The following is a 26959-nucleotide window of genomic DNA, read 5'->3' as shown; positions in this document are numbered from 1 at the left end:
GTTCAAGTATACAGTATCACAAATTGATATAAAATACTTACAATTACACAATATTTCTGGTTTAAGGCTCCATTTTGTGTCTTGATACTTCACAAACTGTAGTGAGAAAAAGGGAACTAAATACTGATGAATCTCCAATGATGTTGAACCCATCCAGAAGCTCTATTTCCAGTTTTTGAAATATGCAAAATGTTGTCTTTTAATATTTCTACATTGTTATAGTAAATAAGTTTCATCCAAAGGTACAAAAATGCAGCCCATTTATTCACTGGCTCCATTCACAGACTTCACTAACAGTTGAAATCTTCTTGGCATCGTCTAATCTTGCTGCAAAAACAGTAATCTAAGTCCTTAAAGTTAACGGATTAAGTGTCCAACAAGAAATAGGCAGGGGAGGTCTGTCAATGTGAATTTCTTAGAATGAGGAAAAGCAATACCACTCCATTTAAACCAAGGATTTGAATTATGTTTTGGAGAAACAACGCTACGTTTCTTTGTGTTTATTAATTATTGACCTTTTCAACCTGATTTTCTCCTGTTTTCAAGCCTCTTTTCCTGAAGTTGTTGACTAATGCTGGGGTATGTTTCTATGGGGGCAGCAGCCCATCAGTACGTAGCTCAAGTGGCCATTCTTTTAGTGTTAGCCTGAACAATGAGTATTGTCCGGCTATTTTTTCCACGGAGGCAGCACATCCAAGCCTGATCCTGTCCTCACTGGATATCCTCATAGACGCACTTTCGTGTAAAAGTCGCTGGATAGTGATTTGTAGCATGACTTTTTCTAATTTCTAAGTGTATTGGCATTATAAGCACATGTGGGAGGATTTCCTCTGGCAGCCACGTTTAGTTAAATCATAAATCATTTATGAATGGATTTATGATTTTGCTACAAATTCGCCACCAGAAATAGGGGTGAACACTGATAGCACAAATGGGCTGATAGTGAATCCGCAGTCCGTTTTAAACCGCGCCCATTGGAAAAGAAAATTGAGCTGCCGATTCTCTATCAGCCATTGGTGTACACTAATATCACCCCCAAAGTCTTATATTTGTCTATGAAGTTGCTACACATAAAGACAAGAGAAAGTCATTCTCACAGGAGCAGGAAACCCTGACTGATTTTTTCTCTCCTTCCTAGCCCAGTGGTACTGTAGCCAATTACAGTGCACTTACCCCATTGCTGGCTGAGATCAGCTCAGTACAGACCCAGCATCGAACCCTGGAATTTTCCCAATCTGTGTAGCTCATTTACACAATGAGTCATTAGGGAAGCTTCTTGACTTCATTTTTGCTGTTCCTTTTTTTTTTGGGTCCTTCTTTGGGTTCCCCATTCCCCATACCACATGCCATTTGCTGACTGAAGGACGAGCCGCTGATCTACTTGTAGGTCTCTCCCAATACCGCTCTTCAGCAGACCTTGTGGACAGGCACTAGATTAAGGGAAGATGAGTTTGCCTCAGTTTTCCCCTCCTTAAGTCAGTGCATCCCTTGAGCTCTGTTCAGTGCCTCCCCTATGACTTAGTCGACACTGTGTGGGGATTTGCAGCTCCTTTACATTTTTGTTTAATGTCCTTGGTGCAAAAATAATTTAAAAATCCAGGTCTTAACATTAGTACAATGACTTTACTGAAAGTGATAATACGTCACTTCCTGTAAATAATGAAACCTGAATAAGGACAAAAAATATATATAAACTTAAAAGGGCACATCCTACAAAAGTGGTATTGTCAACTTTATTCTGTGTTGTTTGAATTCATGCTACACTTCATTAGAAGATATGATAAAATGAGTTCAGATATGTTCAATATACATTCAAAAAAAGTAAGATTTGAGAGATGACATTCAATTTCAACACAGGGCGGAACATCTTGAGGAGCCTACCTATCATTAGCAAACATCCTACAAACATTAAAAACTCATTAGTTCCTATCATATTCTTGAAACAAACTTTATATGATCCTTGCTATACTACGTAATAATCTATTGGACAAAGTTTAATCATATTAAAAAGAAACAGAAGGTTAATAATTTCATATAAGCTAGATAATACCTTTTAACAGGAAATTTAATCAACATACAGCTAACATGGTTGAAACCCATAAAAGAAACAATTTAACTTTTCTGAAGTTGTATACATTTCACCAAATACAATTATCACATATACACAAGTGAAATCAATCAATCGCAATACAATCTCAAACAGTGGGCACAAGGCTCATGCAAACCAGTTGGCTGCTGAAACCTCTAAACTGTAACAATCAGCAGCAAAAAGCATCTGTGTACGCATTTATCGAAAGCCAAATATGGCTCATTGTTTTCTACCGCTCCCCCCAACTGAAGGAGTAACTGGCAGGTCTCAACAAGAATCTGTATTGAGTTAGACACGTAGCTTTGCTGCTCAAGCTCGATATTTCAAACGTTTGTCTGCAAATGTTCGTTGTCATATCCAGTAAAATTAAGAGACATTTTTGTGCTCATCAAGGTGAGGGATGTCGGTGCCAGGGATGTGGAATATTTTACTACTTTTTGCACCCATGTAATAACATTAAGCACTCCCAGGATGTGAATAAGATGCAGAGTAAAGCTTCCTCTACACCATTCCCATAATGTCCCTTAACCATGCTCTCATTTTCTACATCAGCTATCCTATGACCTCTCGCTGAGTGTGATTTGTAATTTAATCTTAATTATTGCTGAAAAATAGCAAATTTTGTGCTATTGGCTCATGCTGATCAGGAAATGGGCTCAGAATGCCCAAAGTCATCTCATTTTAGACCCTAAGAGGCAGGGAAAGGAGATTTTCACTCCATCAGGCTGGGCAAGATTCAAGACCAGGTTCCTGAGGTGAAAGGATAGTGTGTTATCGCAGTGTACCACCCAGCCCCTTCTAAAATATTATTGACTGCCTCAGTGCAGATGGAAAATCTACATTTGTAAGTAACAGCGCTTTATTTATTTTCTGTTTAAAAAAAAAAATTTTTTCCCAGCTCCTCTTGATCTGCCACCCGCTGGCAAGCTGCCTTCTTTGTCTTGGAGGATCAAGCAGATTGGGGTTGAACCAGTCTTGCTAGCTTTCCTTCGCTGAGGACTATTAACAGACTGCAAAGTGCTTCCTCCAGAGGCTCAGCTGACCATCTGGAAAACTTAATCATTGAGCGTAACAAAATTAAAATAAGAGCAATCCTCTGACAGGGAAGACTGTGATTTGAATTTGGGTTTTTGATAGGTGTCCAGTGCTCTACCCCACGATGTACATTCTGCCTTTTTGTTCTAAAGTTTCAACTGGTCTCGAAGGATAGCAAACACCATGGGACCAATAGTATGGCCCCAATATGCTGACCTTGCCGGATAACATGAGGTCATTTACGTAATCTTCTGAGACTCTGAGCATGGTGCTTACGATGTGCTGGGAGTGCCAGGGCCCGAATTTAGGCCACCAGCAGCCAATGAAGGGCTGTGCCGTATGGACGATTTTGTGGCATAGATGGAGAGGGGACAGAGCTGATGGGCATGGGGGCTAGGTGGCATTTGGGGGATATCAGCGTCTTTAAAAGAAATGGTGGCATCCCCTTCAGTGCTCATTCTAAATGGGGCGGATGCCTAATTTGGATACTTTTTGGGGCTTAATGAATCTTGTGCACAGCTTGTGTGCAGGCTCACAAGCACTCTTTATGCTGGCCACCTGTACTAGGGTTCGCTGGGTGCCTCGGGGGTATTGTAAGCCTCAGGCCTTCATGCCCAATAATAAAGGGAGCAGGTGGTTTGCTATCAGATTTTCGGCCCCAATATCTTGTTAAGTGCAAGGTTATCCGGTTTGATACTAACTTTTTTCACTTAAATGACCGTAGCAATTTCTGCAAAATCCTTTCAATCTAGTCATATACAAAAAAATATTTGCGATGTTATTTCAATTTTTATCCATTTAGGAACCCTTTTAAAAACAGTTCCTTGTTAGCACTCGCCACTTTCAGTTGTTGCATTCAGTGACGACACCTCATTTTAAAAAAAAGAACAAATAAATACAGTACACAGTTGAGTATAAGAAGATTGATTGCTGAGCGTTTGCTGCAGGCACTCAACAGTTTTATTATCAATAATTGATATGGAACTCAACTATGTACAGTACTTGTTGGGTAATGGGACCATCCATGTGCATCTGGTGGTGCTAACAACATGTAGATAGTGTCTATGTGTCAGCTCCTAAATGTATTTTGTAGGCTGGGCAAGCTGAATGTCCATCATATCACAGTAGCTGGTACTGAGATTGGGACAAGCTGTGTTGGTAATGGATGGAATGGTACCCGTCTGAAATGCTAGACAGATAGGTATAGCAACTGTACAAATGGCCCATACAAAGCAGCAATCACCTCCACACCATGCTATACACACTCCAGTGTTAAATTAATTACAATGTGTACACTTATCTTCACTCTTGCTGGAATGGTGACAGACAGGAAACAGAACTGTGGACTCCTCCACACGTCTGAGTGTTATTAAGCTCTCTGAAGAGACATGCATTTCTCTCCCTTTTCCAAACGCAAATTTATGTGACTCAAGCCATTAGTTTTTGACTGGGTTATGGAGACACCCCTACCCCATTTGAACTTGTTAAACAAATGGCTATATTCGTTTAGCACATGACAGGTAAGATGGAGAATAGGTTTTCTCTAGGGCATAAACCTATGACGATAAAGGGCAGAGCGAGGTAAACTTCATTCTAAAAAATATTCTATGCCGGAATGGTTTAATAAGTATATTCCTTGCACTACCATCCTCCACCCTGTGGAGAAATCATTCAATCACAATATCAGACTCTTTAGTGTAATACACAGCTCTAGAAACTGATCCGACCATGTAACATCCTCTTTTACAGTGCATCTTTTTTTTTTGTTCTTCTTACATTTTATACTACAAATTACATGGACTTCAGCTATACATCTACACAAACACCCAGCTTCGTTTCTGTACACATGTAATGACAATAAGTGGGAAGATCTACCAAATATGGCACAATGAATAACGATAGGAATGAATGAAAAGCTTGGTAGACCCAAGTAGATAAAGCGTGGTATAAAGAAGCAGATACATTAAAAAAAAGCCATATACCATTAATGCAATATTTTCAGTATCCTTAACTTAGCAACCATCTACTTCATTAGTCCATTACAGTGACCCCTATTCAACTTTACATTCCAAGTTTACTATACATGTTGTTTAATTCCACTTCATATTCACTTGTTCAGTAACAAATTAATGAAATTTGGTTTATTTTTAAAAATTATATCTCTAATAACAATCTTTGTTAAGACAGATACTGGTACCTTCACACTATGCAGAAAAAAATGACACCATCACTGAAGTGAAAAGATCATTGTTGCTGTCTTAATGCATTTCATTACAGAATGAAAAAAATTAAAATGAATAAACAAAAGAACTATGGTTTACTTTGATTTGTGAAAAGAAATCACACATGTAATAAGGAAAAACACACTGCTGGTTTAACCTGCCTTTGATTTCAATCATAAGAAAGACTTGTGCATTAAATGGCCCTTCTCACTCATGACATAATGGCAGGTTACACCTCTTGGTATTCTCAAAGTAATAGGTCACTAATGTCTTGTGACTAACAGAAATCTTGCAATTTATTTTTGTAATGATGATGCCCTCGGTGAACATTCATTTGTTAGAGCCTTTTGATATTTTTTAATAAACTAAATAAACCGAATGGGAAATTACTAGTTCTGTGGCTTGAGAAGCAAGTCCAATCTAGTGCAGACCAGTTCATTGCAGCCCATTCCTACTTTACTGAACAACTCTGATTTGGCCATCTGTTTGAAAGTGACTTGGCAAATTGTTATATGTAAGACAATAATGCAAAAATTCCCTTAAACACAATCTCTTGCACTGAGTGCAACTGGTACAAACCTTCCAGAGGAAAACAAACAGGAAAATGTCAATATTTCAAGGCCTGTTGCTCCTAAATGAAGGTTTTGTTTAAAGTACAGGTGGTGTAAAGCCATCTTCTCATCTAAATTGCATTGGAATTTTTCAGTGATTCTAGCCTTGTCTCCAGTTCTGTAACCTGTGAAAAAGGCATGAATTGGAAAACATTCACATAAGGGCAATGGTAAGAATATGCAAATAAATATATACAAAAATTCTTTTAAATATCTAGGTGACCTGATCCCAGTCCTTTCCGTATGCCATCCTCTAACTGGCTGTTAGGGGGGGTACACACATGCTGATGCTGGATATTTTGTTTTTCACTTGTTGACAGAAATAAGAACATAGGTAGGCCATTCAGCCCCTCAAGCCTGTTCCACCATTCAATTAGATCATGGTTGATCCGTATCTTAACTCAATTTGCCCACCTTGGTTCCATTAATACCCTTACCAGATTTCCATTACCCTTTGTGTGAAGGAGTGCTTCCTGACTTCATCCCTGAATGGCCCAGCTCTAATTTTAAGGATATGCCCCCTTGTTCTGGAAATAGTTTCTCTCTATCGACTCTATGAAATCCTTCAATCATTTAAACACCTCAATTGGGTCACCCCCTAAATCTTCTGTACTCAAGGGAATACAAGCCTAATCTATGCAACCTGTCCTCATAATTTAACCCTTTTAGCTTCATTCTGGTTAGCCTGGGAAGCACCCCCTCCAACGCCAACATATCCTTCCTGAGATGCGGTGCCCAGAACGGAACACAGTACTCTAAATTTCGTCTAAACAAAGCTTTATACAACACTAGCATAAATTCCACCCCTTTGTATTCCGGGTCCCTTGAGAAAAAGGCTAACATTCCATTAGCCTTTTTGATTATTTTTTGTACCTGGAAATGAAATCAGAAATGAAATTATTTCCCAGGGATAAAAGAAACAAATAACATTGTGATGTTAATCCAACAACTGTAATTTTAGTTATGAAGTAAGTTTTCTTTCCAATGAACTGCATAAGAACAATAAGAATTGTTCCAATTGTACACGTTGCCTGAATCAGCCCATTTGCAACCAACCAGCTTGTATCCATTCACATACTTGTCTAAGCAGATTTTACTTGTGGCTATTGCTGTATTTCAACTTCCTAGTAGCTGGCAGAAAAATGACCTATCTTTTAGCAGATTGGAATGTGCTGGTCACCACCAAGATGTAGGCCTGTGATTACTGAGGTGTACATTGATATGGTCAGAGCTGTACTGACTCGCTACCTGCCTCTCTCATGGTGTCGAACCCCGTAAGAGGATAAATCCCTTAAGAAGTGCTATATTTTATTTCCATTTAGAATTGGTATATAAACAGAATAAATAAATCAGAAATTTCATTTACATCTCAAATTTTTAACTTGGCTGAGCTGATCTTTTACCATTCAGACACATATTACAACATGCAAAGGTTGTGATTAAATGGTCTGAATTACTGAAGGGTATGTCTGAAAGATAATGTGCCGATAGTAAACACCTTACTTAGGGGCCAAGCCTGAGGGAATCAACTGAATCAACAGAAATTGAAAGGCTCTGAGAAATTAATTCAGTGGGTTGAATTCCAAGTCTTATCAGGACTGAAGTAATAGTTAATTATATTATTAAGCTGGACAATTCAAATTCATTTATGTGCAAGGGAGTCAAAGCCTAACTCAAAGAGGAAAGGGGAAAACTAATTAGTTGTCAGTTCAGAAAAGGCGGGCACCGAAGGTAGGTACCAGGTAGGCACTGATACAATGTAATGCTAATCACAGAGCATGGTGCCAGATAAGCACTAGATGATCATGAGGAACATGTACCAAAGAAGATGGGTAAGGTATTGTGCCAGTAGGCACAAAAGGGACTAGACATATTTTCCCAGGACCAAGGGATTTCTGGTGTTTGGAAACAAAGGCTATATCATACCAGATGAAAAATATTCAAGACCCTCACAGTGGACATGATGCAGAAATGGGAGAACACTATAAAAGGATTAAACATATATCAGGCATATGTCCCATTGGAACATATAATATTCTGTGGCAGAGAAAGTACGGTGATGATCCACAGCAGCTGCTAGATCCTCCCCAAGTCCCGACTCAAAAGATGACCAGGAGACAGGAACATACAATTAATATCTCTGTCTGAGCTGTAACCTCTGCACTGCGTCACCGTATAAACAAAACACTGACTCAGTATGTTCATATTTGAAGAAAGAAAATAAATTTACATGGTACTGCACATAATATCCCTTAATGCCATATTTTGCTTTCTTCATTGAAAAACAAGTTGAATGCCCCTTTTCTCATAGTTATTTTTGATCTGCTGACAAAATTGTGGGATTGCATGGTTTTGAAATGAGGATGTGTTTTCTGGGCGGGAGTGAATATAAAAAGAGCACCTGTAATAAGGATCCTTCACCACTTCTCAAGCAGCTAAAATGTTGGAAAGATAGTTAATGCAGTAGATTATGCAATTTTTGTGTGATGGCTGAATCGTGATTTTGAAAACCCCCATTTTACCATGAGACCCTGCATGTGCATTGTCAGCTCTGTCTCTGTTGAAAGCCCATGTGAGAGACAAATAAAATAGTAAATATAGATTGTAATCACCCCAAATTATTCAGATAATTCCAAGTTTGTCAAAAGGCTTAAATTATTGACTTTAGGTGAAGTGCTGGTATCTTTGTGTATCAAAGGGGGAGGGGTGTTATACACCTCACAAATACATTAGTCCTGAAAATCTGCAGGGCATGGGGAGGGGTCGCATCCTGGCACAAGTGTCAGGATGCTCCTGCCTGCAACCTCTACCATGACCCCGCCCGAAATTTGTAGCGAGAGGCGACAAATAGCAGGGCTCTGGTGGATTGAGGTCACATCTGGGCATCTCCACACCGAAACGGCTGGAAAGTCCCACTGCCCCTGTTGGCGAGGTATGCCTGGTGAGACCAGGCGTACCTGCACAGACCATACGCCAGGACCAGACTGAGGGCCATAGTGTGGGAACTCCTTGTCCAACCCTTTAATTTGATAGCCTCATAGGGGTGAGGAGAGGCTCCACCTCTACAAGGCCATACAGGGAACATTAGTGTAATGCCAGAATCGGGTCCCGGCCCAGTTTCTAGCAATTCCGACAGACCAGTTGCGGATTTTCATGCCAATTTGTATAACTGGTCAAATCCCAGTTTACAAGCAACCATTCCAATTAGCCTTTGTATAGAATAAAAAGGAACAGAAAACACCATCCCCCAACTGAAAAATAACAGAAAATAAAATCTGTATCAGCGAAAGTTTGCAAGTTAAATTAAATAACAATTGAAAATGTTAAATGATTAATTAAATAACTTTAATTAGTTTTAACGTAAGTTTTTCCTCAGATTAGAACTGTGATCACTTTTTAAAAAATCTAATGACAGCTGGTTCTGGTTATACATTGCCTATTTAGGAAAGGAATCTGAACTCCCACAGAAATAAATTTATTACAAGCTGACATTTATATCTTGTGAGAGTTTTCCTGGTTGTCTGTCCTAACTTCAGTGGAAAACCCAGTGAAATAGATTAAACAGCTGTTTCTCTGGAGTTTCTGCAGATCTTCCACCGAAATTATAGAATCATAGAAGTTTACAACACGGAAACAGGCCCTTCGGCCCAACATGTCCATGTCGCCCAGTTTATACCACTAAGCTAGTCCCAATTGCCTGCACTTGGCCCATATCCCTCTATACCCATCTTACCCATGTAACTGTCCAAAAGACAAAATTGTACCCGCCTCCACTACTGCCTCTGGCAGCTCGTTCCAGACACTCACCACCCTTTGAGTGAAAAAATTGCCCCTCTCACCTTAAATCTATGCCCCCTCGTTATGGACTCCCCTACCTTCTATAAGATCACCCCTTAACCTCCTACTCTCCAGGGAAAAAAGTCTCAGTCTATCCAACCTCTCCCTATAAGTCAAACCATCAAGTCCCGGTAGCATCCTAGTAAATCTTTTCTGCACTCTTTCTAGTTTAATAATATCCTTTCTATAATAGGGTGACCAGAACTGTACACAGTATTCCAAGTGTGGCCTTACTAATGTCCTGTACAACTTCAACAAGATATCCCAACTCCTGTATTCAATGTTCTGACCAATGAAACCAAGCATGCTGAATGCCTTCTTCACCACCCTATCCACCTGTGACTCCACTTTCAAGGAGCTATGAACCTGTACTCCTAGATCTCTTTGTTCTATAACTCTCCCCAACGCCCTACCATTAACGGAGTAGGTCCTGGCCCGATTCGATCTACCAAAATGCATCACCTCACATTTATCTAAATTAAACTCCATCTGCCATTCATCGGCCCACTGGCCCAATTTATCAAGATCCCGTTGCAATCCTAGATAACCTTCTTCACTGTCCACAATGCCACCAATCTTGGTGTCATCTGCAAACTTACTAACCAAATGGTGGACAATTGGGAGGACCCCCACCGAAATTCCAGGCGTACATATTTAAACATCTTTATGTCAATATATATTTATGAAGAAGCGTATATAAAATTTACTTGTTCAAATATTTTATAATTTTTGCATATCCTAATCGCTCGGATTTATATTATCTCGTGCCACTGAGGTAAATGGCTCAGGTAGATATCTCATTGTAAATCTTTTTCTCCGAATGTACTCTGGGGAAGTACTGTATATATAATACTGCAGACAATGGATGAACGCTGTGATCTGGAATTATATGGATGGTAGATATTTTCCCTTGCAGTATGTCCCTCTCAGTTCCTGGGAATTGAAACCCATATTTTTTTGAAACTGTATTCATTGTCCCCTAACAAAAGATCCAATATTGGTTTATTCTGTTGCACAATCAATTTTCTTCAACTGTAACCTTTTTCAAAAATTGAATAGCTGCAAAGGGCTTGTAACTCAGCAGCTGCGGGAGGGATTGGATCTGTACCTCTGGCATTAAAAATTAGTAGTAATAATAAAAGCAATCACAGAGAGTAGCACTGAGCCTTTTGCACAGAGATTCGAGGAGTAATTTTGTGAGGTTCCAGTGCTGGATGGATATTGACAAAACGGTATTTAAATATACAACATACAGTATGTATGTAACCTTGCTAATGACAAGTATGGGTTGGAGAATCAGAGCTGTAATATTATAGTCCCATCCTGAATCTGTACTTGGATCTAGTGATGCTCTGCAGTAATGCTGGAGCCTCAGAAACGACCCCTTCTCCACAAATATAAAATAGGTTTGATTTTGCATGTTTTGTAATTTGAAACTTAAAAAAACACTAATTATGGGAAAGCACCGTTGGTCCCCTGGAATGGACAGCGTGTTTCCTTGTTTATTTAACACAATAACACAGTAACGTTACACAGAATTTATCCCGAGAGAGGCACCCTGCAGCTTTCCAGGCCCTATGCCACTTTGTTGCTGCTTTGCCAACTAGTGGAACCAATCTTTCACTGTTTACCCTGTAAAAACCTTTCATAATTTTGAAATCTCTATTAGATCCCTGCTTAACCTTCTCTGTTCCAGTTTTTCTTCATAACTATAAACTTTCACTCCTGGTGTTATTCCAGTAAATTTTCACTCTACCCCTTCCCCAGTTCTAATATGTTTCCAATAATGGAAAAGAAAAATTGGTTGGGGTGTATAACGAGTGGCTGATCCAGTTATATCAACACTACGGCTAGAAGAGCAGGACAAAGGTACTAGGCTGGTTTAGCTGAAGCCCGTTGCCCATCCTAGAACTTGTATTTGCATCGCTGTTTACTCATATCAACATTTTGCTGAAATTAGTGAAGAGGAAAATACAACCTTGGTGTGTTTGTGTCTTTCTAATAATTCATAGCCTAGAAATTAATGTTGCCAATATTAGTGGATGAATGCTTAGAACATTCACATGACATTCCTCCGCTAGTTTAATGCAGCTGTTAAACCATTTATTTTAAATGGTTCAATCCTTCCGCCAAAATAGCAAAGGAATGTCACACAAATGTATTAACTGCCCATCCGCTAATATTACCAGCAGTAAATTCTAGATTAATATCCTTTCATCTGTGCAAATCCCTGGAGCACAATTTCCTTTCTCTTTGTCAAAAGGGGAAGGTTCTGTCTGCTAGATAGTTTATGTGTGTATATATATATATATAGCAATCACTGAATGGTGACACAAACACTGTAACACTCCCGAGATCCAAATGACCTTTGAAGTTTCAAAATCTGTACAAGTTTTCTATTGTTGAGCATTTAATTCACTGTTTTGGAAAATTATTAATGTACATATTATAAAGAAAATTGGTGTAGAAAGTGCCAGAACCCGTGCTGGGAGCACAGCCTTGCAGAACTTATCTATACTGTATGTATATTTTGACTCATATTATTTTGGAAGTAGAAAACTTTCTGTTTCAGAATTTGAACAGCGCTGAACCATTTCAGGGTGTTAGAAGTTAAATGTTTATGGTTCTGTATACTGCTTTTGCTGAAGTTGCCAGTATTAAATGTGTACGGTGACATACACAGGTGTGCGTGTATCTTGAATGCTGAATAAGTGTCTTTCAGTTCTGAAAGGGATAATCTTCAGAAGTTACCCAAACATAAAGTATTGTTCAGCTGAGAGTGGGTTTGCAGCATTACACCAGTGAACAGTTTGCACATTGTCAGACAACTCATTTTATTTGTTTGCATCATCTGTTTATCATTTACAACCATATGGTCTGTGCTTTCTAGGTGTCTAGGGAAGTACTTTTGAATTGTAATTAAAAGACGCTACTGTAGCAAAGCAGATGAATGGAATATGTAAGATCCAAAAAGAAGCATACAGCTGCGTGAACAGTAATTGTATCTCATAGGTAAGAGTGCCCTCCAGTGGACATGCTTTCCCAAAACCATGCATTCCCTTTATAGGTTAAGAGTCAGCTTCACCATCAGTATCCTTTCTTTAATTAGTTTCAAAACACGTACGATGGATTGTGCATCTTAGAGCCCTGACATGCTGTGCCCTAGAACTGAATATCAAGCGGGGCGTATAATAGGTGGCCTATGTGATAACACCTGTTATGCATCTACTGCCCAGGATGAATTTCTACCCCAAAGAGTGAATGTATTTTAAAATTAATTAGAACTTCCTAAAAGGATTATTTGAGGTATACAATATTGAGGCAGACAATATTATTTAAGGTATACAAATGATGCATTCATAATGAGACTTGTTTAATTAGATCTGTTACAAATGTCACTAGTAATATTCTGCAGAAGTTTAGAACATGCTCAGTCTGTAGCCATACCTTGCTCTGAAGTTTCTCAATGTCTTCCTTATGTGAATTTTCAGTTTCTTCTAATGTTCTCCTTTGAGCTGTTTCTTTTTTCAGAAATTCTATTTCCCTAAAAGAAAGTTTAAAAAGCCATGAAACAGAAATTAAAAACTCCAACTTGAGATTCCCAGACAAAGTATGAGTTTCTTTTATCCCGATTGGCAAAGTTCACATACAAACTTTTAATGTGCTCATATTACATTCCAGTGTGTTCTACTGTTGTGTAGGTGTTAATCTATTTAATGCCTACATAAAAATAGTGCACACAGGAACGTAGTTTGAGTGCATTAAATGTTTGTATGCAAACTTCGCCAATTAAAAGTCTTTTCCTAGTATCTGTCCATATGATATTCCTTTTAATATTCTTCAACAGAAATGCCATAATAAATGCCCATTATTGCACAAGCTCAAATAATTGCCTGAGTTAGAATATTTGCTGTAAGTTGTATGCAATTACTTATTCGGTAAAGGTCCTGTAGCAAATTCCATGCACATATACAGGGATTAGAGACTGGCAGGTTTTTAGTAATACTGAAGTCTGAAACTAGCCTAAAATCAACAAACAGATTGAACCCAACAAAGGGTGCTGCAGATTTAACTTTGGTGTTCATTTGTACCTGTTCCAAGAATTTTCAGAGATTTTACTGACAGTTAATGTATTACAGCTAAAAAAGAAAAAAAGACTTGCACTTATATTATGCCTTTCACAAGCTCAGGACTTCCCAAAGCGCTTTACGTTTGAAGTGTAGTCACTGTTGTAATGTAGGGATTACACTGTTTTAATGTAGCTAAATCCTGTCAGTGCACACAATATTAGACAGGATCACATTTGAACTGGACCCCCATCTAACAACATGGGAAAGAATGAAGACGGCATACCCGATTGGCTTTGACAAAATTACCAATTAGAACCTAATTGAAACATGCCTGGGAAGCAGGATTGATCAGGTGGAATGACGCTTATACTAGCTGGGTTCCTTTCCTGTAGGACCATAACACTGAGATGGACTCAACCATCCACTTGCTTATCCACTGCTGAGCCATTGGCTTCCCTTGGGTTTGTCTAGATTGCTCTTTGTGGGAGACATTATACCTTAGGATTCTGCAAGCATCTACATAGTGAAATCATCATTCCACTACTGACTTGTGTGATGACAAATAAAACAACGGGACAACAATTGCCGGCCTCAAATAAAACTGGGGAATGACATTAGGTAAAACCTAAAGGTGATTCCTAAGGACCACCCAGCCTGAAGGTTAAATCAATTATGACTGATTTACAATAAGAATTTGCAGTTCACTGAAACTAATATAAATAATAGCACAGGTTACCATGTAAGAAACTTAGGGCATCATTTTAGCACCTGCTATCGGGTGCGTTCCTGGCAGGGGGGGCTCTGAAAATCGGAGAATCCCGGAGCGGGACCGGAGCCCGGCTCCAACCCGCCCACTTCCGGGTTCCCCACTGACGCGACGGCGTGCGCGCGCAGCCCCCGCTGGTGGGAATCCCACAGGCAATTAAAGCCACCGGGATGCCACTTGAAAGTATTTATCTTGCTTGTTCAGGTCATTAACTGACCTGATTAAGGGATTATGTGAGGAGGGGTGGGATTTTATAGAAAACTGGGACTGTTTCCCGTACTGGGGGAAACACTCCCAGTTGAAATGGACGTGTTGCAGCTGTCAGCCTGTGGCAGCTGCAAAGGTCCATTTGACAGGTGGGGGGGGGGGGGGCGGAGACCCTCACTCATTGGAGGAGGCCACTCTGTCACTTGGGACAAAGTTTGGCCTCCACCACCCTCCTCCTGACAATCAAAGTCACCAACTTGCACTCTTACCCCGGGGTCCAGAGACATGTACCTACCTTGCGGACCCCCTCAGATGTACATCTTGCGGATGGGGGCCGCCGTAGCTGCAGTCATGACCTCCTCAGAGGGCGTACAGCATCACCAACCTCACCATCCACACCGTCCACCTCTGACACGTGGAGCTCCACAACACAGTGCTGTGACACATCCACCTGTACAGCAGGAGGGAGGGCTACCGCAGAGAGAGATGCGTCGCAGAAGGCACTACCCTCGCCACAGGGTCCACAGACCGAGGCTCAGCTTCCTGGATCTCTCTGAGCAGCAGTGCACACGGAGGCTCAGAGTCACTCGACATGTAGTCGTGGACATCTGCAGCCTCCTTCATGTCGAGCTGCTCCTGGCTGGCCCGAGCACCATCTTCTTACCTGTCGCTGTCAAAGTCACCACTGCCCTCAACAACTTCTCTTCCGCATCCTTCCAGGGTGCCACCGGGGACATCGCCGACGTCTCTCAGTCGTCTGTACAAAAGAGCCCTGCAAATACACCTACACCCACTCTGCAGTGACACAATGGGTGGCATCAGTTGTGGGTCTTCATAGTGATCCTCAGGAAAGGGCATTATTGCACAAACCAGACAAGATTCGCAAAGACATGGCAAACACCCTTGTGCATCCCCTTCATGCTCACGACACGTTTGCCTTACGCTGCCTACTGCACATATGTGATGCATGCCCTGTGGCTGCAGCACAGGTAGTGGCAGATTGAGTGAGGCTGACCGTGAAAGAGATGCACGAGAGGGTGAGTATGAGATAGAGCCATGAGATTGTATGAGGATTGGGTGAGTGGTAGTGGCGGGATGAGTACTGGCGAGGTGAGTAAGTGCAGGTAAGATGAGGATGAGGTTTGAGTGGGTGTGAGGAGTGATATGACAGAGTAGTGTTGGCAGTGCAGAAGGAGGTGTGGGGTGGGGGCGGTGATGTCGCAGATGGAGTGTAGGGGAATGAGTAATTGTACTCACTTTGGCCGACCTACTGAGGTCATTGGAGTGCCTCCTGCACTGTATGCAGGTGGGCGATATGTTGGTGGTGCAGGTGACCTCCTCTGCCACCTCGAGCCAGGCCTTCCTGGTGGCAGAAGCAGGCCGCTTCCTCCCGCCCGCCGGGGGGGGGAAGATCTCTGTCCTCCCCCTCCTCCTCCCCCCATCTATTGATACCTGGAGTGAGGCATCATTAAACTGGGAGCAGCCTTCCCCCTGGGCTGCTCCATGCTGTAATTTTTTCTATTTGTTGCAGCGTCTGTCAGTGGAGGACTGCCCCTTTAAATAGAGCTCCTCCAGCTGACAGATCTTACTGCGCATGCGCAGTCCGCCTGACGCGCAGATCAGCAGTGGGGAACCCGGAAGACAAGGTAAGTGGATCCAATTGGGCTGCGATCACGCGGGTGGTTGACTAATTTCACCGGGCGCGTTACCCAAGCGCCCAATAGCCCCCCCCACCGCAAACCCGCAGCCCTGCTAACATCGAGCCCTTAAACTCACTTATTCAGAGGATCAAGTGATGGTATTTTAGCTTGTGAGCAACTAAGCAAAGATCCCAAATGGGAACCAGTGAGAATCTTGTGTCCAATTACCAAATAGTTTGCACTAAACAAATGATCCCTAATGATCGAAATGCAAATAGGTCACTTTTCACATTTTGGAATTTTTGACCATTTGGCATATGAGGGATTTCGGATTAATTTATATTAAAACTATGCTATTAAATTAAATGCAGCTCACAAAGGATTAAATCCACACAATACGGTCTGCTTCTGGGAATGCAAATTAAATCCAAATGAAATACCTGTCCAGGATGGTCTTTCTTCAGTACCATATCAGTTTGAAACAATGGTGTTTGTTAAGACATTCTAATGGCATTAACAGCTAACATGTTGGAACGCCTTAGTTCATTTGAGCCTAGTGGGGAGTAGCTGGCTTGATTGACAGCTCAACTGGTCAATCCCCAGGCATGGAGCGCTATGGAGAGCTCAAGTGTTTGGTTTCTTGTCTAGCTGGTCATGACTCAGTCTGCAGAAATTTGATGTGAAGACAGTAAGGGAGGCAGAGAACTCTCTTCTTATTAAGCTTACAGCCAGTCAGTTCCACGACTACTGACTTGTAAAAGTGAAGTTAGGCCTGTATCACGGGCTAAGAGTGCGCAATGTGTTATTTTTGATGTTATAAGGAGCGATAGGGATTAAAACAACACAAGTTCCCATTTATAGAGTGGTTTTAACGTAGAAAAACATCTCATAAGAACATAAGAAATAGGAGCAGGAGTGGGCCATCCGGCCCCTTGAGCCTGCTCCGCCATTCAACAAGATCATGGCTGATCTTCTTCCTCAACGCCATTTTCCTGCACAAAAAAATAAGCAGTGCTAGAAATTGTGGCTGCGGTGGGATCTCAGGCTGCGCCACGAAGGTTAAACAAAAAAAAAGGACACCGATTTTAGCAATGATGGCAAAAAGTTTGGTTAAATAGGTGGATTTTAAACAGGGCCTTAAAGGAGGGGAGGGAGGTGGAGAGGCTACGGGCTTAGGGAGGGAATTCCAGAGCTTGGGACTTACGTGGCTGAAGGCACAATGTTGGGGTGAAAGAGGGGGGGGGGGGGTTAGGATACACAAGAGATCAGAGTCAGAGGAACAGAAGGTTTGTGGGGGGAGAGGTTGTATGGCTGGAGGAGGTTACAGAGGTAGGGACGAGGGAGGCCATGAAGGGATGATATTTAAATTTATGAATTGTATGGGAGCCAATGTATGTCAGCGAGGACACGGTTAATGGGTGAGTGGGACTTAGTGCGAGATAGGATATGGGCAGCAGAGATTTGGTTGAACTGACATTTATGGAGGGTGCTGGATTGGGGCCGGCCAGGAAAGCATTGGAATGGTCGAGTCTGAAAGTGACAAAGGCATAGATGAAGGTTTCAGCAGCAGATGGACTGAAGTAAGGGAGAGGCAGGCAATGTGATGGAGGTGGAAATAAGCAGTCTTTGTAATAGAGAGGATATGGGCTCACAAGCTCAGCTCGGGGTCAAATCGGGTACTGAGGCTGTGGTCAGCCTGGTTCTGCCTGAGACAGTATCCGGAGAAGGGGACAGAATCGATGGCCAGGGTACTAAGTTTGTGGCAGGGACCAAAGATGATTAAATTTAATTTCACTGAAAGCTACAGTCTGTTCATTCATATATTACTAATAAAATAATCCAGTTTATCAGTTTACAACTGGCCTCTCCTCACTGCAGTGTTTATCAGTCTGCCTTCCATTGTATAGGAGAAATGAATGTGAGGGCATGTGTGAGATTATATTAACTAGTTTGCATAATAAGGGTTTTCATTGTTATGATGGATCATGCTATCTTTATGACTAGATATTGGGCAGTAAAAGTAAACTCCTGATCGTAGGAGTTGCAGGGTCTACTTAACCAGAGAGAATATCTAGCGTACATGACAATCTGAAATAGACACAACACAAACCCGAATAGAGCTGGGTTTTAAACTAATATTGAACAGATCCTGGAATGACTTTGGAATATGTGGGACATCATATGAGATAGAACTAAATGACTTAGTAGAACACCACTAAAAAAAAGTATTTACAGTATTTGGTATATTAGTTCCATTAGTGAATGTTCTGTGTGAACTAAAGAAGGTGCCTGACATTGGGGACCGGAGATCCTCATATAACAATCATTGTCTATGTATACACGTTTGGTTCCAATATTCCCCCCTCCCATCCCCCAAACTGTGGAAGGGCTTCCCTCCCACAATGCAATGGGATCCTGCCTCTACTCGTCGCCATGATGCCTGACAGCCACAATGTATTGGGCCAATAAAGGGTCATCATCAGTTTAACTTTGTTCCCGTTGAATTTATCTTCTGAACGTCTCATTGGATCGGATGAAACAGATACAGAAAGCCTTGTGTTCCACACTAACATAGCCTCTCCCTCGAGGAGAAACACTGGAATGGATGGCTGTCGGGAGAGGTGAACAAGTCCACCTCTGGAACGACCCACTTCCAAAAATCCAGTTGCAATAATAAGAGTGAACTGTGAGATGATTCAGAGTGTCTGCCATTGATTGCTGCTGATGTGTATTCAGGGTCACCCGACTAATGGATTCTTTAGATTTATTTTGGTCTGTCTTCTTCTGAGTAATGTCAAAAACATGGCATATCTGTTCCCTGTGGGTATGTTTTGCAAACCTGAAGCAAATTTGGCAAGCTAAGGTATCTTATTTAGGTAGCATTTTATGCAATGATCAGTGTGTCAGCAATTGTAAATGGACAATTACATTTTGCACAATATTTAAACCCTTTGGTAGATGTCGGTGCAAACATGCTACCCTAGCTAACTATGATGGCACTTCACTTGTTTCGATGCAAGTGAAGTTACTGCATGGGTCGGTGCCAAAGGGCGTACCATATGAGCATAGCCAGTCGGGACAAGCTCTCCATACTCAGAATAAAACCCAATTTGTGTCTCAGCCCCTTGTATGCTAATTCACCATTTGTTTGTGCTTGCTTTATTTGCTGCCTGTAGGGGAAGATTTCCTCTGTGCACTATATGCAGTAAAATCAGAAATGAATTTGATATATATAGGGTAAAAAGAAAATTCTCCCCCTATACTGCAGTCTTGGAACCAAAGATTGGTTGCTGGTGCTACTACAAAATCTAAAGAGCTCTGAAAAGTAGCTCTGAAATTCCTGGCAGGAGCAGCAAGCTGGTGCATCCACTCAGCAGCTGGTCCGGCAACAAGAAGTGCAACGTAAGGAGCAAAGAGCTTTAGCTGGGGATAAACTAAAGCGACAGCGCGGGTCCTGGGGCTTTATTTGGCAGAGGTGTCGAAGATCATAACCTAGAAATTACTCTTGGCAACATTAGCAGATTAACACAATGCATTTAACAAATTAGCACCTCTGCTAAAATAGTGGACAGAGGAATGTGTTAAGCATTTGTCTGCTTATAACCCCAATAGCTCTATGCTCATGCGCGGCACTACCTATCTGCTATGTTGTCACAGTACTTTCATGAGTCTGCTCAGCATCTGATTTCCCAAGAACCTAGCACGCTAAATTGTATTCCCATAGTATGTGGATTCAATACATTTGTAAGTGTTCATAAAAGGGGATTAATGCCAAACAGTACGGGCTCGATTTTACCAGGCCTGCGGGTTTCCGGCGGGTTGGGTTTCGGGAGCGTGGTCAACACGCTCGGTGAAATTAGTGGGTTGCCCGCGCGATCGTAGCAGGCAACACACTAATAGGAATCAATTACCTGCTCCTCCGGGGTCCGCGCTGCTGGTCTGCGCGTCGGACGGGCTGCGCATGCGCAGTACGATCTGTCAGCTGGAGGCTCTCTAGTTAAAGGGGCAGTCCTCCACTGACAGATGCTGCAACCAATGGAACAAATTTCAGCATGGAGCAGCCCAGGGGGAAGGCTGCTCCCAGTTTAATGATGCCTCACCCCAGGTATCATCAGATGGGGTGAGGAGGAGGGCGAAGACAGAGATCTTCCACCCGGCGGGCGGGAGGAAGCGGCCAGCCTCTGCCACCAAGAAGGCCTGGCTCGAGGTGGCAGAGGGAGTCACCTGCACAACCAACATATCGCCCACCTTCATACAGTGCAGGAGGCGCTGCAATGACCTCAGTAGGTCAGCCACAGTGAGAACACGAAGTCTTTCCCCTACACTCCATCTGCCACAACACTGCCCCAACCACACATCTCCTTTGGCACCGCCAACACTACTCTGTCACATCACCCCTCATACCCACTCAAACCCCATCCTCATCTTACCTCAACCTACTCACCTCGCCAGTACTCATCCTGCCACTAACACGCGACCCAATCCTCATACAATCTCATGGCTCTATCCCATACTCACCCTCTTGTGCATCTCCCTCACAGCCAGCCTCACTCAACCTGCCACCACCTGTGCTGCAGCCACAGGGCATGCATCACATATGTGCAGTAGGCAGCGTAAGGCAAATGTTTCGTGAGCATGAAGGGGGTGCACAAGGGTGTCCGAGGGTTTGCCATGGGTGTTACCTATATTGAATTTCAGAGCAACAAACAGCACACATTATATTGGCACCACCACTGCCATGTCTCCGCGAATCCTGTCTGTTGTGTCCAATAATGCCCGCTCCTGGGTATCACTATGAGGACCCACCACTGATGCCACCCATCGTGTTACTGCAGAGTAGGTGCAGGTGTATTTGCAGGGCTCTTCCGCGCAGACCACTGAGAGACATCGGCGGTGTAGCCGGCTGCACCCTGGAAGGATGCGGAGGAGAAGTTGTGGAGGGCAGTGGTGACTTTGGCAGCGACAGGTAAGCACTTGGTGCTGGGGCCAGCCAGGAGCAGCTCGGCATGAAAGAGCCTGCAGATCTCCACGACTACATGTCGAGCGAATCTGCGCCTCCGTGTGCACTGCTGCTCGGAGAGGTCCGGGAGCTTCGCCTCGGTCTGTGGACCATGTGGCGAGGGTAGTGCCCTCTGCGATGCGTCTCTCTCTGCGGTAGCCCTCCGTCCTGCTGTGCAGGTGGGCGTGCAACAACACCGTGTTGGGGGGCTCCACGTCTCTGCGGCGGACCGCGTGGACTGCGAGGCTGCTGGGGCTGGTCATGCTGTTCGTCCTCCGAGGGTGTCCACGCACCACCCATCTGGCAGGTGTTGGTCTGAGGGGTTGTGCAGGGTAGGTGGGTGGTTCCTCGGACTGGGGCTGCGGTTTCGTGTCGGTCTGTCCTCTGGCTTGGCGGGGGGTGGTGGGGGGCAGGGGTTGCCCTATGTGACGCGGTGGCCTCCTGCGTGGGTGAGGGCTCTCCCCCGTGGAGTGCACCTTGGCAGCTGCCACAGGCTGCTGGCTGCAACACGCCTGGTTGGAGAGAGACTGTTTCCCCCAGTGTGTGAAACAGTCTGCGATGCAGGTAAAATCCCACACTTCCTCTTTTGACAGCTGATTCAGCTCATTAACTGACCTCAACAAGCAAGGTAAGTACTCTCAAGTGGAACCCCGCTGGCTTTAATTGCCTGCGGGATTCCCACCAGCGGGGGCCACGCATGCAGCCCCGCATGTCATCGGGGAACCCGGAAGTGGTCGGGATCGCGGCGCGACCCGGTCACGTGACCTCATATCGGGATTTTAGGGGCCCCCCCGCTGGAAACCCGACCCTAAAATCGAGCCCTACATTTTTAGCAAAGCTGAGGTGTCAATGAGCTTTTGATCAAAAACATGGTCCCTGCACCCTCAATTGCTCAGCCTTCATTAGAATTGATCTTTTCTCTTTAGACATTAACGCCCCGATATTACCAGGGAGGCAGGTTGGCAGCGGGGGTCGACTTGGTGCGTGGGTAACCCGCCCAGTAAAATCAGTGGGTTCCCCAAGCGACTGCAAGTAAATTGATGCCACTTACCTTGGCTTCCAGGAAACCTGCGCACTGGGCGGACTGCACACCCGCATCACAGGCAGTCAGCTGAAGGAGCCTTATTTAAAGGGGCAGTCCTCCAATGCTGCTCCTGGAGCCAAGAACCAAAACAGCATCATGGAGCAGCCCAGGGGAAAGGCTGCTCCCAGGTTTAGTGATGCCTCACTCCAGGTCTTACTGGATGGGGTGAGGAGAAGGAGGGACATCCTCTATCCGGCCGATGGGAGGAAGTGTCCTCCCTCTGCCACCAAGAAGGCCTGGCTCGAGGTGGCAGAGGAGGTCAGCAGCAGCAGCAACATCTCGCGCACGTGGATACAGTGCAGGAAGCATTTCAATGACCCAACGAGGTCAGCCAGAGTACACTTACTCATTCTCCTACACTCCGTCTTCCACATCACCGCCCCCACCCCACAACTCCTTCTGCACTGCCAACACTACCCTATCACGTCTTTCCTCACACCCACTCAAACCTCATCCTCAACTTACCTGCACTTACTCATCTCCCCAGTACTCATCCCACCACTACCACTCAACCCAATCCGCATACAATCTCATGGCTCTGTCTCGTACTCACCCTCTGATGCATCTCTTTCACGGTCACCCTCACCCAAACCAATGCATTCAGCGGTTGGCCACGTCACCATCATTCACTCACGCCTCTCTACTTTCTCTCCTTATAGGAGTAGAGAGCCCAGAATGCACAGGAGAGGGCGAAGACCGGAAGGGGGGCCACAACATCTGGTGGTCCTCACGGACGCGGAGCAGGAGGCTCTCGAACTGAGCCGCACCCTTGAGTGCCTGTCCGTGGGGGACGCCGAGACTGGCACCCGACAAACGGCTGGTGACAGAACTTTAACATTCAGCACTCACAATAGCAAATGATGTTAATACGCCCTGCCATCTTCAGCACCTCAACATCTGTCATCATGCTTAATATTGCCTTCTGTTCTCTTACAGGGCCTTGAGCGACTGCCGTGACAGCGGAGGGCGATTCCTCAGAGGACCTGCCGACCTCTAAGTGGGCACCGTCACATCTGAGCGAGCCATCCACCAGCACAGATACACGCACCTCGGTGGGTTCCCATCATCACTTAATTGGGGTTGCACATGGTGAGTCACCACACGCAAGTGAGCACGAGCAGACACTGATGGCAAGGGCAGCTGTGGAGAGTCCGCGTCGGTGGGAGCATTCTTCTCCAGGCTATGCACAGATGCTGAACCCTGGGGGCCATCCATCAAAAGGAGAATGATCGAGGGGCAGCAGGGGAATGTCTGTGATGGAGGGAAGGCTAGCCTCCATCGAGCTTCAAGCACGGCTCAACAATGAGGCCATTGCGGCCCTGACAACGGCCGTTCGGATTCAGGGTGAGCAACTTTTTGCCGTCTTAAACAGGCAGGCAGATACACAAGCGCTGGCCTTACAAGGCATCACACATGTCCTCCAAACTGTCGTCCAGCAGAGTGGTAGGAGTGATGTGGGCCTTGCCCAGTAGAGGGATGAAGGCGAAAGGGGTCATGGAAGTGGGGATGCCACTCAAAGTGCTTCCACGTCTCACCCGTTACTCCCCTCTCAACCAGTACCCACAATGCTGCCTCCACTCCAGGTGGTCGAGTCTGCCCCTACACAGGTGCAGGTGGAGCAGTCTTTGGAGGGGCCCTGATGGGCACCGAAACCCGGAGGGCGTCGGCCCAAAGCATCTAATCGGTCACGGCTGCTGCAGCCACAGGGGAAGCACCACGTAGGAGTAGTAGGAAGCTTAAGCCAAAGGTTTTGTGAGCATAAAGGGGATGCACAAGGGTGTTTGGTGCTTTGTCATGTTTTTTTATTTATATTTGTTTTGTTTTCCATTTACAATAAATCTTGTTACTATCACCACTACTGCCACGTCTTGCCCATTCTTGACTGGCTTGTGTAATAAGTCCCTTTCATGAGGCTCACCATGAACACCCACACTTGATGCCACCCATTGGGTCACCCTACAGTGGGTGTATGTGTTGTTGCACGACTATTTTGTGCAGGTGCCTGTGGCCCAGCACTGTGTTGTGGAGCTCCACGTGGCGGAGGTGGGCGGCGTGTCTGGCGAGGCTGGTGATGTTGCTCATCCTTAGATGAAGTGATGAATGCAGCCATGGCGCCCCCCCCCCCCCCATGCTGACGGTGTGAGTTTGAGGGGGTCCGCAAAGTAGGTAAATGTGTTTGCACAGCAGAGTTTAGGGTATAAATTAATAATTTTCAGTGGAAAGACAAAGGTATTGCAGCCAAAACTTTGTCTGAAGTGACAGAGTGCCCTGCTGCAATAAATGAGGCTGTCCCCCCACCTGTCAATTATACCTTTGCATCTCCCACTGGCTGCTGCCTGAAACACGTCTGCTCCAACAGGGAGTGTTTCCACAGCACGGGAAACATGCTGAGAAGACTTGAAAATTCCACCCCTGCCAAAATCTCCAGTCAATGAGGTCTGTCAAGGACCTCAACTAGGTAAGTAAATATTTAAATTGTCATCTCGCCGGCTTTAATTGCCAGTGGGAGTCCCGCATGCGGGAGCTGCCGCGCACCCGAACGCGTCACTGGGGAACCCGGAAGTGGGCGGGTTGGAGCCGGGCTCCGGACCCGCTCCGGGATTCCCCGATTTTACAAGCCCCCCCTGCACCCGCTCAGCCATCCTAAAACCGACCCCTAAGACTCACCTGCTGTGTATTTCCATCATTTTCTTTTTTTTATTTAAGATTTCCAACAATTGCAGTTTTGCTTTCAATCATGTAACTATCATTCTCTGAGTATGATAGAATAACATTTTACACCCCTACACATGACTTTGATTGAGGCCTGTTAAATAATTTCATTCGCTAAGTTTTGAAAATTACCGACTTGTGCCATATGTATTTTGTAGCTGTTAATAAAGCATATGAGAATGGACAGCAAGGGGTGCTCCTGTAAATCACTGTTTCACCACCATAAGCTAAAGTTTTATATGTAAAAAGCAGAATGCCGGCATTTTGGGCACGAGCTAAGGCGGGGTACGTTTTCCAACACCACTTTTACTCGAGCCAATCAGAACAAAAAGCATTGCAGAGATGCACAATCCACAAGCAGCATTAGCCAACCTTTGTGGGTTTGAGCTCATTAGTTGAGTGGTTAGCAGCTTAGAAGCAGCTCAGAAGTACTGTTGCATGTCTGTTCAGATTAGATCTTCATTGGAGCAATTGTTGTAAAGCATGTGATCTCATGGAAAGCACACAGAGTAAAATTGCGTTTCCCTGTAAGTGTGCTTAAAAAAAAGGAATATATTTACTTTCATTTAATGCACTCCCCAAGCACTAAGAACAAATTTCATCCTTTTGATTACTATAGTGCTCTCTCTGTTGGATGCATAAGCGAGCTAATGGATTAGATTTTTGTCTTCACCTCCTGGGCAGTAATCTGGTGGAGCGGATCACCATCCACTCAATGAAGAACCCACTTGATTTTCTTTCCATTTACTGGAATGAAAATCAGACGGATTTTACAATGGGCAGGTAATCCACTCCAGCAGATCACCACCCAGGTGGTGAAGATGAAAATCGAACCCAATGTGAACATACGGGAGGGGGCGTTTCTTACTTCTGCTGGTATTCCTTAATCAAGCGCTTTGCTTTGCTGTATTTTCTCTCTAAGGCTTGGTACTGAGCCTGTGTCTCTTTCAGATGTTCATCCACTGCTTGGCAGAGAGTTTGGGCTTCCATCCAGTAACTCTCCAGCTTCTCCATACGCTCTTTGTTTTCCTCAACGCTTTGTTCAAGCTGAGCCTTTTCCATTCGCCAACGCATTTTTTCCTGCTCTGTTGAATGAAGCTGAACAGAGACAAAAAAAGGGAGGAAAAACATGCAGTTTAGTCAGAAGCACCATAAAGTACAGTAACTACTGAATAAAGCTGTTCTCATATTCACATAAAATACAAATGGAGAGTCAATATACATTATTTGTGCCCAGTATTCAATCATTTACATAAAGTTAGCATATGGAGAAATCAATGTGGAATTGAAGTTGCTCAATGAATTTTTGAACACTGGTTAACATGTTTGAGTTGAGCTAGTTTGATAAAGCCATTAATCATTTAAAATAAACCAATAAATAATTATGTTAGAAATAAATTTTGACACAAATGCATTAATCAGTAAGGGTAAAACAGCACACAGAGGAATTCCAACAACTCTGACTGGGCAAGGAATGCAGCATTAATGTACATTAAAATTGTGAATTCTTAGAACAAACTCAGCAGACCAAGAGAGTTCTGAACTGAGAACTACTGTCCAATTACTACTTTTGTCTTATCTTATTGCTAATAGTTATACTGAGTATTCTGGTATTTTTATGCTAGAAGAGGGGCAAAGAGATAATTAAAGCATGAGGTGCAGCACAGCCCTTTAATCAGCTCCCTGT

The 26959-nt window shown here is 43.8% G+C and overlaps 1 protein-coding gene across 3 annotated transcripts in view; it reads right to left on the bottom strand.

Moving 5' to 3' along the window:
- Window positions 1-1717: 1717 nt before the first annotated feature.
- The window catches only part of LOC137299956 (neurabin-2-like), a 199498-nt gene continuing 174256 nt past the window's right edge, over window positions 1718-26959 (bottom strand). For all 3 annotated transcript variants that reach the window (XM_067968986.1, XM_067968985.1, XM_067968984.1), the window contains 3 exons: window positions 26141-26370; window positions 13242-13338; window positions 1718-6082 (listed from right to left, as the gene is read on the bottom strand). In XM_067968986.1, the coding sequence (XP_067825087.1) occupies window positions 6029-6082; window positions 13242-13338; window positions 26141-26370 (381 nt within the window). In that variant the 3' untranslated portion in view covers window positions 1718-6028. The remainder of the gene's footprint in view (window positions 6083-13241; window positions 13339-26140; window positions 26371-26959) is intronic.

This window comes from Heptranchias perlo, chromosome 30 (genome assembly GCF_035084215.1).
Source record: "Heptranchias perlo isolate sHepPer1 chromosome 30, sHepPer1.hap1, whole genome shotgun sequence".
Lineage (NCBI taxonomy): Eukaryota > Metazoa > Chordata > Chondrichthyes > Hexanchiformes > Hexanchidae > Heptranchias > Heptranchias perlo.
This window is presented reverse-complemented; position numbering and strand designations above follow the sequence as displayed.